Source organism: Pristiophorus japonicus, unplaced genomic scaffold, assembly GCF_044704955.1.
Source record: "Pristiophorus japonicus isolate sPriJap1 unplaced genomic scaffold, sPriJap1.hap1 HAP1_SCAFFOLD_1011, whole genome shotgun sequence".
NCBI lineage: Eukaryota > Metazoa > Chordata > Chondrichthyes > Pristiophoridae > Pristiophorus > Pristiophorus japonicus.
The window spans coordinates 91,898-111,205 of NW_027250662.1; the positions used below are offsets into that span (position 1 = coordinate 91,898).

The window sequence follows — 19,308 nt, forward strand, 5'->3', positions numbered from 1 at the left end:
CATAAGTCAACCCCCTCATCCCCAGAATTCAACCGAGTGAACCTTCTCTGAACTGCCTCCAAAGCAAGTATATCCTTTTGTAAATATGGAAGCCAAAACTGCACGCAGTACTCCAGGTGTGACCTCACCTATACCCTGTATAGCTGGAGCAAGACTTCCCTGCCGGAGTATTGTGTCCCATTCTGGGCAGTGGACGTTAGGAAGGATGTTGGGGTCTTGGGGAGGTGTAGAGGATGGTACCAGGGGGGTACCAGGGATGAGGGAGGTCAGTAGGTGAGATTGGAGAAGCTAGGATTGTTCTCAGAGCAGAGAAGGTTAAGGGGAGACCTAATCGAGATATTCAAAATTCTGAGAGGTTTTGAGAGAGTAAGTCAGGAGTCACTGTTTCGTGTGGAAGTGGTCAGTAACCAGTGGTCACAGAATTAAATAATCGGTCCCAGTGTTCCCCAGGGATCTGTGCTGGGTCCTAGTGTTCCCCCATGTTTATCAATGTGCTGGGTCCCAGTGTTCCCCATGTTTATCAATGTGCTGGGTCCCAGTGTTCCCCCATGTTTATCAGTGTGCTGGGTCCCAGTGTTCCCCCATGTTTATCAATGTGCTGGGTCCCAGTGTTCCCCCATGTTTATCAATGTGCTGGGTCCCAGTGCTCCCCCATGTTTATCAGTGTGCTGGGTCCCAGTGTTCCCCCATGTTTATCAATGTGCTGGGTCCCAGTGTTCCCCATGTTTATCAATGTGCTGGGTCCCAGTGTCCCCCATGTTTATCAGTGTGCTGGGTCCCAGTGTTCCCCCATGTTTATCAATGTGCTGTGTCCCCAGTGTTCCCCATGTTTATCAATGTGCTGGGTCCCAGTGTTCCCCCATGTTTATCAATGTGCTGGGTCCCAGTGTTCCCCATGTTTATCAGTGTGTTGGGTCCCAGTGTTCCCCCATGTTTATCAGTGTGCTGGGTCCCAGTGTTCCCCCATGTTTATCAATGTGCTGGGTCCCAGTGTTCCCCCATGTTTATCAATGTGCTGGGTCCCAGTGTTCCCCCATGTTTATCAGTGTGCTGGGTCCCAGTGTTCCCCCATGTTATCAGTGTGCTGGGTCCCAGTGTTCCCCCATGTTTATCAATGTGCTGGATGAAGGAATGGGGAGTTGTATATTGAGTTCCCTGGTGGCACTGTTCGTGTCACTGGAGCAGGAAGTCACAAAGGGACATTGAGTGAGTGGGGAACACTGTGACAGGTGGACAACAGTGGGGGGGGGGAAGTGTGTGGCCATACTTTGGACCCAAGATCGACCAGAGTATTCTGTAAATGGTGAGGAGCTCGGAACTGTGGAGGAGCGAGAGATTTAGGGATCTGTGTACAGAATCACTAAAGGCTGGTGCACAATTACAAAGGTTCATTGAATGTTGGCCGTTATCTCGAGTGGGCTGTAATATAAAGGGCAGATAGTTACACCAGTTGTACAGCGTCTCAGTGAGACCCTCGCTGGACCCAGTCCTGGGCCCCCACCACCCCAGGGAGGGTATATCAGCCTTGGAGGAACAGATTCACCAGAATGATGCTGGGGTTTAAAGGGTTAAATTATGAGGACACGTTGCATAGACTATTAAACACATAAATCTAGACTCACAGACCAGTGCAGTACTGAGGGAGCGCCGCACTGTCGGAGGGGCAGTACTGAGGGAGTGCCGCACTGTCGGAGGGGCAGTACTGAGGGAGTGCTACACTGTCGGAGGGGCTGTACTGAGGGAGTGCCGCACTGTCGGAGGGGCTGTACTGAGGGAGTGCCGCACTGTCGGAGGGGCAGTACTGAGGGAGTGCTGCACTGTCGGAGGGGCAGTACTGAGGGAGCGCCGCACTGTCGGAGGGGCAGTACTGAGGGAGTGCTACACTGTCGGAGGGGCTGTACTGAGGGAGTGCCGCACTGTCGGAGGGGCTGTACTGAGGGAGTGCCGCACTGTCGGAGGGGCAGTACTGAGGGAGTGCCGCACTGTCGGAGGGGCAGTACTGAGGGAGTGCCGCACTGTCGGAGGTGCCGTCTTTTGGTTGATGTGCTAAACTGAGGCCCCTCTCTCGGGTAGATGCAAAAGATCCCAGGGCACTATTTGGAAGAAGAGCAGGGGAGTTCTCCCCGGTGTCCTGGGGCCAATATCTATCCTTCAATCAGCATCACAAAAACAGATTATCTGGTCTTAATGACATTGCTGTGTGTGGGAGCTTGCTGTGCGCAATTGTCTGCCGCGTTTCCCACAATACAACAGTGACTACACTAAATAAATACTTCATTGGCTGTAAAGCACTTTGAGACGTCCGGTGGTCGTGAAAGGTGCTATAGAAATGCAAGTCTTTTCCCTTTAGTCTGCGCTTGTTTTCCCATCAGTATGTAAGATTAAACAGCGATCTAAATGAGGTGTTTAAGATGATTCCAGGATTTGGGGGGATAGGAGAGAGAAATATGTTTCCCCTTTCTCCTTTAAAATGTGAGCCAGTCCAAGGGTGATGTCAGGAAACAGCCCTTCACACAAGGAAAGGCCTCTACCTGCTCTCCCACCGTGTGTTTATCCTGGGTGATTGACTGAGGATGTGACCATGGCAAACTATCCCTCGCCCTCCCGAGCTGTCTCCATCCTCCTCCAACACCTCTCCACCATGGTCCAGCTGGGTGAGACTGCACTCGCCTGGTTCCATCCTCCAGCACCCCTCCACCATGGTCCAGCTGGGTGGGACTGCACTCGCCTGGTTCCATTCTCCTCCAACACCTCTCCACCATGGTCCAGCTGGGTGGGACTGCACTCGCCTGGTTCCATCCTCCTCCAACGCCTCTCCACCATGATCCAGCTGGGTGAGACTGCACTCGCCTGGTTCCATTCTCCTCCAACACCTCTCCACCATGGTCCAGCTGGGTGAGACTGCACTCGCCTGGTTCCATCCTCCTCCAACACCTCTCCACCATGGTCCAGCTGGGTGGGACTGCACTCGCCTGGTTCCATTCTCCTCCAACACCTCTCCACCATGGTCCAGCTGGGTGAGACTGCACTCGCCTGGTTCCATTCTCCTCCAACGCCTCTCCACCATGGTCCAGCTGGGTGGGACTGCACTCGCCTGGTTCCATCCTCCAACACCTCTCCACCAGCTGGGTGGGACTGCACTCGCCTGGTTCCATTCTTATCCATCGAATCGTAGTCAGAGAATCTCCAGCAACAGCTTCTCTTCCCGCCCCCCCATCGTTACCTCTGGTGCCCCCCCAGGATCTATCCTTGGCCCCCTCCTATTCCTCATCTACATGTTGCCCCTCGGTGACATCATCCGGAAACACAGCCTCAGTTTCCACATGTACGCTGAGACACCCAGCTCTACCTCACCCCCACTTCTCTCAACCCCTCCTCGGTCTCGAACTTGTCACACGGCTTGTCCCACATCCAGTTCGGGATGAGCAGAAATTTTCTCCAGTTGAATATTGGGAAGACTGAAGCCATTGTTTTTGGTCCCCGCCACAAACTGCGTTCCCTCGACACGGACTCCATCCCTCGCCCCAACTCCTGTCTGAGGCTGACCCAGACTGTTCCCAACCTCGGTGTTGTATTTGAGTCTGAAATGAGCTTCTGACCACATATCTGCAGCATAACTAAAACCGCCTATTTCCACCTCCGTAACATCGGCCGTCCCCGCTCCTGTCTCAGCTCATCCGCTGCTGAAGCCCTCATCCGAGCCTTTGTTACCTCCAGACTTGACTATTCCAACACACTCCTGGCTGGCCTCCCACATCCTATCCCACGTAAGCTAGAGGTGATCCAAAACTCAGCTGTCCCCATGTCCTAACTCACACCCAGTCCCACTCACCCATCACCCGCTGTGCTCACTGCCCCGTGTCCTAACTCACACCCAGTCCCACTCACCCATCACCCCCTGTGCTCACTGACCCCGTGTCCTAACTCACACCGAGTCCCACTCACCCATCACCCCCTGTGCTCACTGACCCCGTGTCCTAACTCACACCGAGTCCCACTCACCCATCACCCCCTGTGCTCACTGCCCCGTGTCCTAACTCACACCCAGTCCCACTCACCCATCACCCCCTGTGCTCACTGCCCCGTGTCCTAACTCACACCCAGTCCCACTCACCCATCACCCTCTGTGCTCACTGCCCCGAGTCCTAACTCACACCCAGTCCCACTCACCCATCACCCCCTGTGCTCACTGACCCCGTGTCCTAACTCACACCCAGTCCCACTCACCCATCACCCCCTGTGCTCACTGCCCCATGTCCTAACTCACACCCAGTCCCGCTCACCCATCACCCCCTGGGCTCACTGCCCCGTGTCCTAACTCACACCCAGTCCCGCTCACCCATCACCCCCTGTGCTCACTGACCTACATTGGCTCCCGGTTAAGCAATGCCTCAATTTCAAAATTCTCATCCTTGTTTACAAATCCTTCCATGGCCCTCGCCCCTCCCTATCTCTGTAATCTCCTCCAGCCCCACAACACCTCGAGATGTTGGCACTCCTCTAATTCTGCCCTCCTAAGCATCTCTGATTATAATCGCTCCACCCTCGGTGGCCGTGCCTTCTGTTGCCTGGGCCCCAAGCTCTGGAACTCCCTCCCTAAACCTCTCCGCTTCTCTCTCCTCCTTCAAGACGCTCCTTAAAACCTCACTCTGTGACCCAGCTTTTGGTCACTTGCCCTCATTACTACTTATGCCACTCGGTGTCAAACTTTTTATCTCATAATACTCCTATATCGCCATGGGACAGTTCACTGTCAAAGGCACTATATAAACACCAGTTGTTGTTGTGCTCCTCTCTCCATGTCTCTGAATTACTCTGGGTGGGGGGGGCGCACTGCTCTTCTTGGGGTATTTGTGTTGGTCTGTCCCACTATCCCCCCTCCCCCTGCTCACACCCACCCCCCCACTTACCACACACCCCGCTCCCCCCCCCCACACTCCCCCCCCACTCACCCCGCTCCCCCCCCACCCCCCCACTCACCCCGCTCCCCCCCCACCCCCCCCCACTCACCACACACCCCTCCCCCCCACACTCCCCCCTCCCCCCCCCACACTCCCCCCTCTCCCCCCACACTCCCCCCTCTCCCCCCACATTCCCCCCCTCCTCTCCCCACACTCCCCTCCCTCCCCCCACACTCCCCCCCCTCCCTCTCCCCCCTCCCCCCACACTCCCCTCCCCCCACACTCCCCTCCCCCCACACTCCCCTCCACCCACACTCCCCTCCCCCCACACTCCCCTCCCCCCCCACACTCCCCCCTCCCCCCCACACTCCCCTCTCTCCCCCCACATTCCCCCCCTCCTCTCCCCACACTCCCCTCCCTCCCTCCCCCCACACTCCCCTCCCTCCCTCCCCCCACACTCCCCCCCCTTCCCTCCCTCTCCCCCCTTCCCCCACACTCTCCTCCCCCCACACTCCCCTCCCCCCACACTCCCCTCCCCCCACACTCCCCCCCTCCTCTCCCCACACTCCCCTCCCTCCCTCCCTCCCCCCACACTCCCCTCTCTCCCCTCCCCCCACACTCCCCTCCCCCCACACTCCCCTCCCCCCCCCGCCTGCTCAGCTCTCCAGGCCCTTCCCATTGTGCTCCTGAGCTGAAGTTTTATTGCTGCGGAACCCTGTGATGACTGGAGGCCGCTCCTGAGACCACACCTTGGTGTTGGGAGGAGTTGGCCAGGAAGCTGTGCCAGGCTTGCACTGACAAGCCAAGCTGTGTGAGCACAGAGGGTGCAGTCAGAGAGTGAGAGCAGTCAGCAATCCGCAGTCTCCAATCCGCCAGTGGGAACACAGCGCCTGGCCGATCACACTCACTGCAAGATGTACAAAGGACAGGACAGTCGCCAGCGCCTGGCATCCGATGACAGACACTACCTGGACATGTTAAAGTCCACCGAGGGCAGAAAAGGTATTTAGTGATTGTGGTGCAGTTAGTTTGTGAGCTGGGCAGCAGGCGGGCGGGAGCGTTTAATCGGGATGTTGGGCTCCGATCCCAGCTGTACTGTTAACTGTTTCATGCCTGGATTTGCTGCGCTGCATCTCCCGGAGACTGCAACTCCAGCCCATCTCACATCTCTGCTCTCCCTCACTGTCCCTCCGTAACATCGCCCGCCTCCGCCCCTGCCTCAGCTCATCCGCTGCTGGAACCTTCATCCCTTCTGTTACCTCCAGACTTAGCGATTCCGACGCACTCCTGGCTGGCCTCCCATCTTCCACCCTCCATAAACTCGAGGTGATCCGAAACCCGGCTGCCCCGTATCCTAACTCACACCGAGTCCCACTCACCCACCACCCTCTGTGCCCCGTATCCTAACTCACACCGAGTCCCACTCACCCACCACCCTCTGTGCCCCGTATCCTAACTCACACCGAGTCCCACTCACCCACCACCCTCTGTGCCCCGTATCCTAACTCACACCCAGTCCCACTCACCCATCACCCTCTGTGCCCCGTGTCCTAACTCGCACCGAGTCCCACTCACCCATCACCCCCTGTGCTCACTGCCCCGTGTCCTAACTCACACCGAGTCCTACTCAACCATCACTCCCCCGTGCTCACTGACCCCGTGTCCTAACTCACACCCAGTCCCACTCACCCATCACCCCCTGTGCTCACTGTCCCCGTGTCCTAACTCACACCCAGTCCCACTCACCCATCACCCCCTGTGCTCACTGCCCCGTGTCCTAACTCGCACCGAGTCCCACTCACCCATCACCCCCCCGTGCTCACTGACCCCGTGTCCTAACTCACACCCAGTCCCACTCACCCATCACCCCCTATGATCACTGACCCCGTGTCCTAACTCACACCCAGTCCCACTCACCCATCACCCCCTGTGCTCACTGCTCCGTGTCCTAACTCGCACCCAGTCCCGCTCACCCATCACCCCCTGTGCTCACTGCCCCATGTCCTAACTCGCACCCAGTCCCACTCACCCCTTACCCCCTGTGCTCACTGCCCCGTGTCCTAACTCACACCCAGTCCCACTCACCCATCACCCCCTGTGCTCACTGACCCCGTGTCCTAACTCACACCCAGTCCCACTCACCCATCACCCTCTGAGCTCACTGCCCCGTGTCCTAACTCACACCCGGTCCCGCTCACCCATCACCCCCTGTGCTCACTGCCCCGTGTCCTAACTCACACCCAGTCCCACTCACCCATCACCCCCTGTGCTCACTGCCCCGTGTCCTAACTCACACCCGGTCCCGCTCACCCATCAACCCCTGTGCTCACTGCCCCGTGTCCTAACTCGCACCAAGTCCCTCTCACCCATCACCCCCTGTGCTCACTGCCCCGTGTCCTAACTCGCACCCAGTCCCACTCACCCATCACCCCCTATGCTCACTGACCCGTGTCCTAACTTGCACCGAGTCCCACTCACCCATCACCCCCTGTGCTCACTGCCCCGTGTCCTAACTCACACCAAGTCCCACTCACCCATCACCCACTGTGCTCACTGCCCCGTGTCCTAACTCGCACCGAGTCCCGCTCACCCATCAACCCCTGTGCTCACTGCCCTGTGTCCTAACTTGCACCCAGTCCCACTCACCCATCACCCCCTGTGCTCACTGCCCCGTGTCCTAACTCACACCCAGTCCCGCTCACCCATCACCCCCTGTGCTCACTGACCCCGTGTCCTAACTCACACCCAGTCCCACTCACCCATCACCCCCTGTGCTCGCTGCTCCGTGTCCTAACTCACACCCAGTCCCACTCACCCATCACCCCCTGTGCTCACTGCCCCCGTGTCCTAACTCGCACTGAGTCCCACTCACCCATCACCCCCTGTGCTCACTGCCCCGTGTCCTAACTCGCACCAAGTCCCACTCACCCATCACCCCCTGTGCTCACTGACCCGTGTCCTAACTCACACCCAGTCCCGCTCACCCATCATCCCCTGTGCTCACTGACCCGTGTCCTACTTCACACCCAGTCCCACTCACCCATCACCCCCTGTGCTCACTGACCCCGTGTCCTAACTCACACCCAGTCCCTCTCACCCATCACCCCCTGTGCTCACTGCCCCGTGTCCTAACTCACACCCCGTCCCACTCACCCATCACCCCCTGTGCTCACTGCCCCGTGTCCTAACTCACACCCAGTCCCTCTCACCCATCACCCCCTGTGCTCACTGCCCCGTGTCCTAACTCACACCCAGTCCCACTCACCCATCACCCCCTGTGCTCACTGCCCCGTGTCCTAACTCACACCCAGTCCCTCTCACCCATCACCCCCTGTGCTCACTGACCCGTGTCCTAACTCACACCCAGTCCCACTCACCCATCACCCCCTGTGCTCACTGCCCCGTGTCCTAACTCACACCCAGTCCCACTCACCCATCACCCCCTGTGCTCACTGACCTACATTGGCTCCCAGTCCACCAACGCCTCAATTTAAAAATTCTCATCCTTGTTTTCAAATCCCTCCATGGCCCTCGCCCCTCCCTATCTCTGTAATCCCCTCCACCCCCACAACACCTCGAGATCTCTGCGCTCCTCTAATTCTGCCCTCCTGACCATCCCTGTTTATAATCGCTCCACCATCGGTGGCCGTGCCTTCTGATGCCTGGGCCCCAAGCTCTGGAACTCCCTCCCTAAACCTCTCCGCCTCTCTACCTCCTGTAAGATGCTCCTTAAAACCTCCCTCTCTGACCAAGCTTTTGATCACCTGCGCTTATTTCTATTGATGCAGCTCAGTGTCAAATTTTTATCGTATAATACTCCTGTGAAGCATCCTGGGACGGTTTACTATTATAGGGGCTATATAAATGCAAGTTGTTATTGAGCATAACCAATAGACCTCCTGGTCTCCACTCTCGATCCGAGACTCCATTAACACCCCCACAGGTCATCCCCATCTCCGAATCCTCCTGTGCATCGCCCCGGGGGCAATGCCAGCGTCTCTCTCTCTACATCCAATCTTCCTTCCCACCATCCCTCTCTATCTCTGTCCCTCCCTCCCTCCCTCCCTCCCTCCCTCCCTCCCTCTCTCCCTCCCTCCCTCTCTCCCTCCCGCCCTGTAGCAGGACCCAGAGTGCTGTAGCCCCTTCTAGTGACTGTGATAGAAAGATTAAAGAGCTCCTCATTACACGTGTGCTCCAACACGCACACTGCCCATTACACGTGTGTTCCAACACGCACTCTCCCCATTACACGTGTGCTACAACACGCAGACTCCTCATTACACGTGTGCTCCAACACGCACTCTCCTCATTACACGTGTGTTCCAACATGCACTCTCCCCATTACACGTGTGCTCCAACACGTACACTGCCCATTACACGTGTGTGTTCTCCCAGTGAACACGACTGTGATTCTGCATCCTGCCGGGTGCTGAACCTGTTTGCTGTTTGTGGATGTGACAGTGGTTGTTTACACTGATTCACTGTGAATCATACTGTGATAACACAACCGGAAATGAGTGTGAAAGGAAGGGAGGGACAGTGAAAGGAATTCTCGCTGGAAGCCACATAATATGACGGTTTAGAAAAACACCAAATTTACGTCCCTTCGGGACGTAATCTCTGAGCAGGCTGTTTGCCAAAGAAATCCCACCGAGATCCCAGTGCCCCGCTCTCTCCCCATAACCCTGTATCAATCCCAAACTAATCCCACTGCCCCGCTCTCTCCCCATAGCCCTGTATCGATCCCCAAACTAATTCCACAGCCCCGCTCTGTCCCAAGAGCCCTGTATCGATCCCAAACTAATCCCAGTGCCCCGCTCTCTCCCCATAGCCCTGTATCAATCCCCAAACTAATCCCACTGCCCCGATCTCCCCATAGCCCTGTATCAATCCCAAACTAATACCACTGCCCCGCTCTCTCCCCATAGCCCTGTATCAATCCCAAACTAATACCACTGCACCGCTCTCTCCCCATAGCCCTGTATCAATCCCAAACTAATCCCACTGCCCCGCTCTTTCCCCATAGTCCTGTATCAATCCCAAACTAATCCCACTGCCCCGCTCTCTCCCCATAGCCCTGTATCAATCCCAAACTAATCCCACTGCCCCGCTCTGTCCCAAGAGCCCTGTATCAATCCCCAAACTAATCCCACTGCCCCGCGATCAAAGCCCTTCATCAGTTTAAAACCTCGATTAAATCTTCTCTTCACCGTCTCCGCTCTGGTGGCAACGGGTCCATTCTGTCCTCATAACTCGAGCCTCCCATCCCTGGTGAATCCACACTGTCCACTCTCCGCAGATTGAATGTCCTCTCGCTGTGGGACAGGGTGGTGTTGCTCATTGGGGCTTCCGCCCATTGTTACCGGGCGGGAGGTCGAGGGATCGGGGGTGGTCAGAGTGGGGGGGGTCTGAGTTAGGTGTGGGATCACTGTGTGATGGGGGATCATGGCGTGGTCAGAATGGGGTGGGGGGTCATGGTGGGGTCAGTGTGGGGTGGTGGGTCGTGGTGGGGTCAGTGTGGGGTGGTGGGGTCAGTGTGGGGTGGTGGGGTCAGTGTGGGGTGGTGGGGTCAGTGTGGGGTGGTGGGTCGTGGTGGGGTCAGTGTGGGGTGGGGGGTCGTGGTGGGGTCAGTGTGGGGTGGGGGGTCGTGGTGGGGTCAGTGTTGGTTGGTGGGTCGTGGCGGGGTCAGTCTGGGGTGGGGGGTCATGGCGGGGTCAGTGTGGGGTGGTGCCGGGTTTGTATGGGGGGTCGGAGTGAAGTTGCGGGGGTGGGGGGGGCAGTTCTCTGTACCTGTGAGCACAGTAAGGTTACACCCACAGTGTTCAGGCCATGAATATTGGTGAGGTACGGTCATCCCTGCTGACCCTTGACCCTTGGGCCGTGATTGTAAAGGTCGAGTTGATCCAGTCTGGTTAATAATCACTCTTGCATATTGCTCAGTGCCCCCTGCCCTCTGCACCCTAACCTCTGAACTCTGCCCTCTGTACCCTAACCTCTGAACTCTTCCCTCTGTACCCTAACCTTTAACTCTGCCCTCTGCACCCTAACCTCTAAACTCTGCCCTCTGTAACTAACCTCTAACCTCTGCCCTCTGTACCCTAACCTCTAAACTCTGCCCTCTGTACCCTAACCTATAACACTGCCCTCTGTACCCTAACCTCTAAACTCTGCCCTCTGCACCCTAACCGCTAAACTCTTCCCTCTGCACCCTAACCTCTAAACTCTGCCCTCTGTACCCTAACCTATAACACTGCCCTCTGTACCCTAACCTCTAAACTCTGCCCTCTGTACCCTAACCTCTAAACTCTGCCCTCTGTACCCTAACCTCTAAACTCTGCCCTCTGCACCCTAACCTCTAAACTCTGCCCTCTGTACCCTAACCTATAACACTGCCCTCTGTACCCTAACCTCTAAACTCTGCCCTCTGTACCCTAACCTATAACACTGTCCTCTGTACCCTAACCTCTAAACTCTGCCCTCTGTACCCTAACCTATAACACTGCCCTCTGTACCCTAACCTATAACACTGCCCTCTGTACCCTAACCTCTAAACTCTGCCCTCTGCACCCTAACCTCTAAACTCTGCCCTCTGTACCCTAACCTCTAAACTCTGCCCTCTGTACCCTAACCTCTAACTCTGCCCCCTTGCTCCCCGCCCTCTGTAATCACTGTGGGGTGGGGCAGTCACACAGTTTGACCCTCTGTGGCCCCCCAATTGAGGCCGGAGTGGGGCCGGGACAGTGAGGAAAGATGCTGAGCCCTTGCTTCAACAACAACAACAACTTGTTTTATATAGCGCCTTTAACGTAGCAAAATACCCAAGATGCTTCACAGGAGCGAGTAACAATCAAAATGTGACACCGAGCCACATAAATCGATATTTGGGCAGGTGACCAAAGAGGTGGGTTTTAAGGAGCGTATTGAGGGAGGAGAGAGAGGCGGAGAGGTTTAGGGAGGGAGTTCCAGAGCTTGGGGCCCAGGCAACAGAAGGCACGGCCACCGATGGTGGAGCGATTATAATCGGGGATGGTCAGGGGCAGAGTTAGAGGAGTGCAGACATTTGGCGAGGGGGCTGGAGGAGATTACAGAGATAGGGAGGGGCGAGGGCCATGGAAGGATTTGAAAACCAGGATGAAATTTTAAAATCAAGTTGTTGTTTAACCGGGAGCCAATGTAGGTCAGCGAGCACAAGATAAAAGTTCACGGGGTTGGGGGTAATATATTAGCATGGATAGAGGATTGGCTAACTACCAGAAAACAGAGTCGGGATAAATGGGTCATTTCCCGGTTAATCAGTGACGAGTGCCGCAGGGATCAGTGCTGGGTCCTCAACTATTTACAATCTATATTCATGACTTGGATGAAGGGACCGAGTGTAATGTAACCAAGTTTGCTGATGATACAAAGATGGGAGGGAAAGCAAGTTGTGAGGAGGACACAAAAAATCTGGAAAGGGATATAGACAGACTCAGTGAGTGGGAAAACATTGGAATGTTGGCCTTTATTACAAGGGGGATAGAGTATAAAAGCAGAGAAGTCCTAGTACACTGTACAGGGTATTGGTGAGGCCACACCTGGAGCACTGCGTACAGTTTTGGTCTCCGTATTTACGAAAGGATATACTTGTATTGGAGGCCGTTCAGAGAAGGTTCACTCGGTTGATTCCAGAGATGAGGGGGGTTGACTTATGAGGAAAGGTTCAGGAGGTTGGGCCTCTACACATTGGAGTTCAGAAGAATGAGAGGTGATCTTATCGAAACATAAAAGATAATGAGGTGCTCGACAAGGTGGATGCAGAGAGGATGTTTCCACTGATGGGGGAAAATAAAACTAGGGGACATAGTCTCAGAATAAGGGGCCGTCCATTTAAAACTGAGATGAGGAGGAATTTCTTCTCTCAGAGGGTTGTAAATCTCTGCCCCAGAGAGCTGTGGAGGCTGGGTCATTGAATATATTTAAGATAGAGATAGACAGATTTTTGAGCGATGTTCTTATGAGCACAGTGGGTGATGTGTGAGCAGGACTGGGTGTGAGTTAGGACACGGGGCAGTGAGCACAGGGGGTGATGGGTGAGTGGGACTGGGTGTGAGTTAGGACACGGGGCAGTGAGCACAGGGGGTGATGGGTGAGTGGGACTGGGTGTGAGTTAGGACACGGGGCAGTGAGCACAGGGGGTGATGGGTGAGTGGGACTGGGTGTGAGTTAGGACACGGGGCAGTGAGCACAGTGGGTGATGGGTGAGTGGGACTGGGTATGAGTTAGGACACGGGGCAGTGAGCACAGGGGGTGATGGGTGAGTGGGACTGGGTGTGAGTTAGGACACGGGGTCAGTGAGCACAGTGGGTGATGTGTGAGCAGGACTGGGTGTGAGTTAGGACACGGGGCAGTGAGCACAGGGAGTGATGGGTGAGTGGGACTGGGTGTGAGTTAGGACACGGGGTCAGTGAGCACAGGGGGTGATGGGTGAGTGGGACTAGGTGTGAGTTAGGACACGGGGTCAGTGAGCACAGGGGGTGATGGGTGAGTGGGACTGGGTGTGAGTTAGGACACGGGGTCAGTGAGCACAGGGGGTGATGGGTGAGTGGGACTGGGTGTGAGTTAGGACACGGGGTCAGTGAGCACAGGGGGTGATGGGTGAGTGGGACTGGGTGTGAGTTAGGACACGGGGTCAGTGAGCACAGGGGGTGATGGGTGAGTGGGACTGGGTGTGAGTTAGGACACGGGGCAGTGAGCACAGGGGGTGATGGGTGAGTGGGACTGGGTGTGAGTTAGGACACGGGGCAGTGAGCACAGGGGGTGATGGGTGAGTGGGACTGGGTGTGAGTTAGGACACGGGGTCAGTGAGCACAGGGGGTGATGGGTGAGTGGGACTGGGTGTGAGTTAGGACACGGGGCAGTGAGCACAGGGGGTGATGGGTGAGTGGGACTGGGTGTGAGTTAGGACACGGGGCAGTGAGCACAGGGGGTGATGGGTGAGTGGGACTGGGTGCGAGTTAGGACACAGGGCAGCGAGCACAGGGGGTGATGGGTGAGCGGGACTTGGTGCGAGTTAGGACACGGGGCAGTGAGCACAGAGGGTGATGGGTGAGTGGTACTGGGTGTGAGTTAGGACACGGGGCAGTGAGCACAGAGGGTGATGGGTGAGTGGGACTTGGTGCGAGTTAGGACACGGGGCAGTGAGCACAGGGGGTGATGGGTGAGTGGGACTGGGTGTGAGTTAGGACACGGGGTCAGTGAGCACAGAGGGTGATGGGTGAGTGGTACTGGGTGTGAGTTAGGACACGGGGCAGTGAGTACAGGGGGTGGTGATGGGTGAGTGGGACTCGGTGCGTGTTAGGACACGAGGCAGTGAGCACAGGGGGTGATGGGTGAGTGGGACTTGGTGCAAGTTAGGACACGGGGCAGTGAGTACAGGGGGTGATGGGTGAGTGGGACTGGGTGTGAGTTAGGACACGGGGTCAGTGAGCACCGGGGGTGATGGGTGAGTGGGACTGGGTGTGAGTTAGGACACGGGGCAGTGAGCACAGGGGGTGATGGGTGAGTGGGACTGGGTGTGAGTTAGGACACGGGGCAGTGAGCACAGGGGGTGATGGGTGAGTGGGACTGGGTGTGAGTTAGGACACGGGGCAGTGAGCACAGCGGGTGATGGGTGAGTGGGACTGGGTGTGAGTTAGGACACGGGGCAGTGAGCACAGGGGGTGATGGGTGAGTGGGACTGGGTGTGAGTTAGGACACGGGGTCAGTGAGCACAGGGGGTGATGGGTGAGTGGGACTGGGTGTGAGTTAGGACACGGGGTCAGTGAGCACAGGGGGTGATGGGTGAGTGGGCCTGGGTGTGAGTTAGGACACGGGGTCAGTGAGCACAGGGGGTGATGGGTGAGTGGGACTGGGTGTGAGTTAGGACACGGGGCAGCATGCACAGGGGGTGATGGGTGAGTGGGACTGGGTGTGAGTTAGGACACGGGGTCAGTGAGCACAGGGGGTGATGGGTGAGTGGGACTGGGTGTGAGTTAGGACACGGCTGCCGAGTTTTGGATCACCTCGAGTTTACGTGGGGTAGAATATGGGAGGCCAGCCAGGAGTGCGTTGGAATAGTCAGGTCTGGAGGTAACAGAGATGAGTGATGTTACAGGCAGTGTTAGGGAGGTGGAACTAGGCGGTTTTAGTTATGTCAGATATGTGGCTGGATGCTCATTTCAGGGTCAAATATGACACTAAGGTCTAGTTCAGTCTCAGACAGATGTCAGGGAGAGAACATAAGAACATAAGAAATAGGAGCAGGGGTCGGCCATTCGGCCCCTCGAGCCTGCTCCGCCATTTAATAAGATCATGGCTGATCTGATCATGGACTCAGCTCCACTTCCCCGCCCGCTCCCCATAACCCTTCACTCCCTTATCGCTCACAGATCTGTCTATCTCTGCCTTAAATATATTCAATGTCCCAGCCTCCACAGCTGTCTGAGGCAGAGAATCCCACAGATTTACAACCCTCTGAGAGAAGAAATTCCTCCTCATCTCAGTATTAAATGGGCGGCCCCTTATTCTGAGACTATGTCCCCTGGTTTTAGTTCCCCCTGTGAGTAGGAGAGGGGTGGAGTCGGTGCCTGGGGAACGTGGTTTGTGGCGGGGACCGAAAACAATGGCTTCAGTCTTCCCAATATTTAATTGGAGAAAATTTCTGCTCATCCCGAACTGGATGTGGGACAAGCAGTGTGACAAGTTCGAGACCGAGGAGGGGTTGGGAGCAGTGGGGGTGAGGTAGAGCTGGGTGTCTCAGTGTACATGTGGAAACTGAGGCTGTGTTTTTGGATGATGTCACCGAGGGGCAACATGTAGATGAGGAATAGGAGGGGGCCAAGGATAGATCCTCGGGGGACACCAGAGGTAACGATGGGGGGGGTGGGAAGAGAAACCGTTGCTGGAGATTCTCTGGCTACGATTCGATGGATAAGAATGGAACCAGGCGAGTGCAGTCCCACCCAGCTGGACCATGGTGGAGAGGTGTTGGAGGAGGATGGAACCAGGCGAGTGCAGCCCCACCCAGCTGGACCATGGTGGAGAGGTGTTGGAGGAGGATGGAACCAGGCGAGTGCAGTCCCACCCAGCTGGACCATGGTGGAGAGGTGTTGGAGGAGGATGGAACCAGGCGAGTGCAGTCCCACCCAGCTGGACCATGGTGGAGAGGTGTTGGAGGAGGATGGAACCAGGCGAGTGCAGTCCCACCCAGCTGGACCATGGTGGAGAGGTGTTGGAGGAGGATGGAACCAGGCGAGTGCAGTCCCACCCAGCTGGACCATGGTGGAGAGGTGTTGGAGGAGGATGGAACCAGGCGAGTGCAGTCCCACCCAGCTGGACCATGGTGGAGGGGTGCTGGAGGATGGAACCAGGCGAGTGCAGTCCCATCCAGCTGGACCATGGTGGAGAGGTGCTGGAGGAGGATGGAACCAGGCGAGTGCAGTCCCACCCAGCTGGACCATGGTGGAGGGGTGCTGGAGGAGGATGGAACCAGGCGAGTGCAGCCCCACCCAGCTGGACCATGGTGGAGGGGTGCTGGAGGATGGAACCAGGCGAGTGCAGTCCCACCCAGCTGGACCATGGTGGAGAGGTGCTGGAGGATGGAACCAGGCGAGTGCAGTCCCACCCAGCTGGACCATGGTGGAGAGGTGTTGGAGGAGGATGGAGTGGTCAACCGTGTCAAAGGCCACAGACAGGTCCAGGAGGGCGAGGAGGGGTAGCTTACCACAGTCACAGTCACAAAGGACGTCATTGATGACTTTGATGAGAGCCGTTTCGTACTGCGACAGGGGCGGGAACCGGATTGGAGGGATTGAAACATGGAGTTCTGGGAAAGATGGTCACGGACAACACGCTCAAGGACTTTGTAGAGGAAAGGGAGGTTGGAGAAGGGACATGGGGTTTGCAAGGACGGAGGTGTCGCAGGCTGGTTTTTTATGTTATGTTGTCGCTCAGTCCCCACACTGGGAGAATTACCTGGCACAGGCCCCAGTTCCACCCCTCCTGCTTTGTTTATGCTGCAGGCCGCGAATGGTGCATTCTGGTCGTGTGAGTCGCGGTATGATTCAATGTGTGGTCACCACCTCGGGCAGGGCACCCCCAGACTCGCCCGTCACTCAGACAGGCTCACTCCCTCGGTTACTGGCAGCACTTTGAACAGTTACCGTCAGGTCCGGAGTTTCCTGACAGGCTGGTCACCCTCTGACCTCCCGTGACCCCCGGAGGGGAGCGCCCGTTTATTGCTCTGTGTCTTCTCGCTCTGGGACCGTCTCTAAGCAAATCTTTCTGGGTTTTTTCAGATGAACGGGACCGAGTCCAAAAGAAAACATTCACAAAATGGGTCAACAAACACTTGATGAAGGTGAGAGGGGACAGGGGGAGGGGAAGACGGGGGGGGGGGGGAGGGGGACAGGGGGAGGGGGAGACGAGAGGGGGGGGAGGGGGACAGGGGGAGGGGGAGACGAGGGGGGGGGGAGGGGGACAGGGGGAGGGGAAGACGGGGGGGGTGGGGAGGGGGACAGGGGGAGGGGGAGAGGGAGAGAAGGGGAGGGGGATAGACGGGGGGGGAGGGGGAGAGAAGAGGAGGGGGATAGACGGGGGGGGGAGGGGGAGACGGGGGGGGGAGAGATGGGGGGAGGGGGAGAGAAGGGGAGGGGGATAGACGGGTGCGGGGGGGGAGACGGGAGGGGGAGAGAAGGGGAGGGGGATAGACGGGTGCGGGGGGGGAGACGGGGGGGGGGGAGAGATGGGGGGGGGAGAGAAGGGGAGGGGGATAGACGGGTGCGGGGGGGGAGACGGGAGGGGGAGAGAAGGGGAGGGGGATAGACGGGTGCGGGGGGGGAGACGGGGGGGGGAGAGATGGGGGGGAGGGGGAGAGAAGGGGAGGGGGATAGACGGGTGCGGGGGGGGAGACGGGGGGGGGGAGAGATGGGGGGGAGGGGGAGAGAAGGGGAGGGGGATAGACGGGTGCGGGGGGAGAGACGGCGGGGGTGGGAGAGATGGGGGACAGGGAGAGGGGGAGACGAGGGGGAGAGGGAGAGACTGGGGGGGGGGGAGAGACGGGGGGTGGAGGGGGAGAGACGGGTGGAGGGGGAAGACGGGGGGAGGGGGAGACGAGGGGGAGAGGGAGAGACGGGTGGGGGGGGGAGAGATGGGTGGGGGAGGGGAGGGGGAGAGATGGGGGAGGGGGAGAGATGAATGGGAGGAGAGAGAGATGGGTGGGGGTGAGATACTGGGGGAGGAGAGGGAGGGGGAGAGACGGGGGAGGGGGGAGATGGGGAGGAGAGATACTCGGGGGGGGGGGGGGGAGGAGTGACAGAGAGGAATGGGGAGAGACGAGGGGGGAGAGATGGGTGGGGGGGGAGATACTGGGGGGGGGAGAGGAAGGGGAGGGGGAGAGACGGGGGGAGTGAGGGGGGAGCTCGCTCGGGGGTCAGGGAATGGGATGAATAATGTGCTGTGATATAAATTTCTGATTGTGTGAATTGAACTCATTCCATTCAGACTGAATATGTAAAAGCAAAATGCGGCTGTTGCTGGGAGCGCCCAGTGGTTTGGGCAGTGTGTGTGGCTCACCCCAGCCTGGCACACACTGACCAACACCAGCCTCACCACACACTGACCAACACCAGCCTCACCACACACTGACCAACACCAGCCTCACCACACACTGACCAACACCAGTCTCACCACACACTGACCAACACCAGTCTCACCACACACTGACCAACACCAGCCTCACCACACACACTGACCAACACCAGCCTCACCACACACTGACCAACACCAGCCTCACCACACACACTGACCAACACCAGTCTCACCACACACACTGACCAACACCAGCCTCACCACACACTGACCAACACCAGTCTCACCACACACACTGACCAACACCAGCCTCACCACACACACTGACCAACACCAGCCTCACCACACACACTGACCAACACCAGTCTCACCACACACACTGACCAACACCAGTCTCACCACACACACTGACCAACACTATCCTCACCACACACTGACCAACACCAGCCTCACCACACACACTGACCAACACCAGTCTCACCACACACTGACCAACACCAGTCTCACCACACACTGACCAACACCAGTCTCACCACACACACTGACCAACACCAGTCTCACCACACACTGACCAACACCAGTCTCACCACACACTGACCAACACCAGTCTCACCACACACACTGACCAACACCAGTCTCACCACACACTGACCAACACCAGCCTCACCACACACTGACCAACACCAGCCTCACCACACACTGACCAACACCAGCCTCACCACACACTGACCAACACCAGTCTCACCACACACACTGACCAACACCAGCCTCACCACACACTGACCAACACCAGTCTCACCAC

General features: G+C 57.4%; 2 protein-coding genes across 2 annotated transcripts in view; one reads left to right on the forward strand and one right to left on the reverse strand.

Moving 5' to 3' along the window:
- Positions 1-3,468, reverse strand: part of LOC139241259 (plectin-like) — a gene marked incomplete at its 3' end in the record, with an annotated part of 82,362 nt that extends 78,894 nt beyond the window's left edge. The window contains exon 1 of the mRNA XM_070869909.1: positions 3,355-3,468. Coding sequence (XP_070726010.1) covers positions 3,355-3,468 — 114 coding nt within the window. The remainder of the gene's footprint in view (positions 1-3,354) is intronic.
- Positions 3,469-5,724: 2,256 nt separating this feature from the next.
- LOC139241260 (plectin-like) overlaps positions 5,725-19,308 on the forward strand; it is a gene marked incomplete at its 3' end in the record, with an annotated part of 32,546 nt that continues 18,962 nt past the window's right edge. The window contains exons 1-2 of the mRNA XM_070869911.1: positions 5,725-5,903; positions 17,216-17,277. Coding sequence (XP_070726012.1) covers positions 5,816-5,903; positions 17,216-17,277 — 150 coding nt within the window. The remainder of the gene's footprint in view (positions 5,904-17,215; positions 17,278-19,308) is intronic.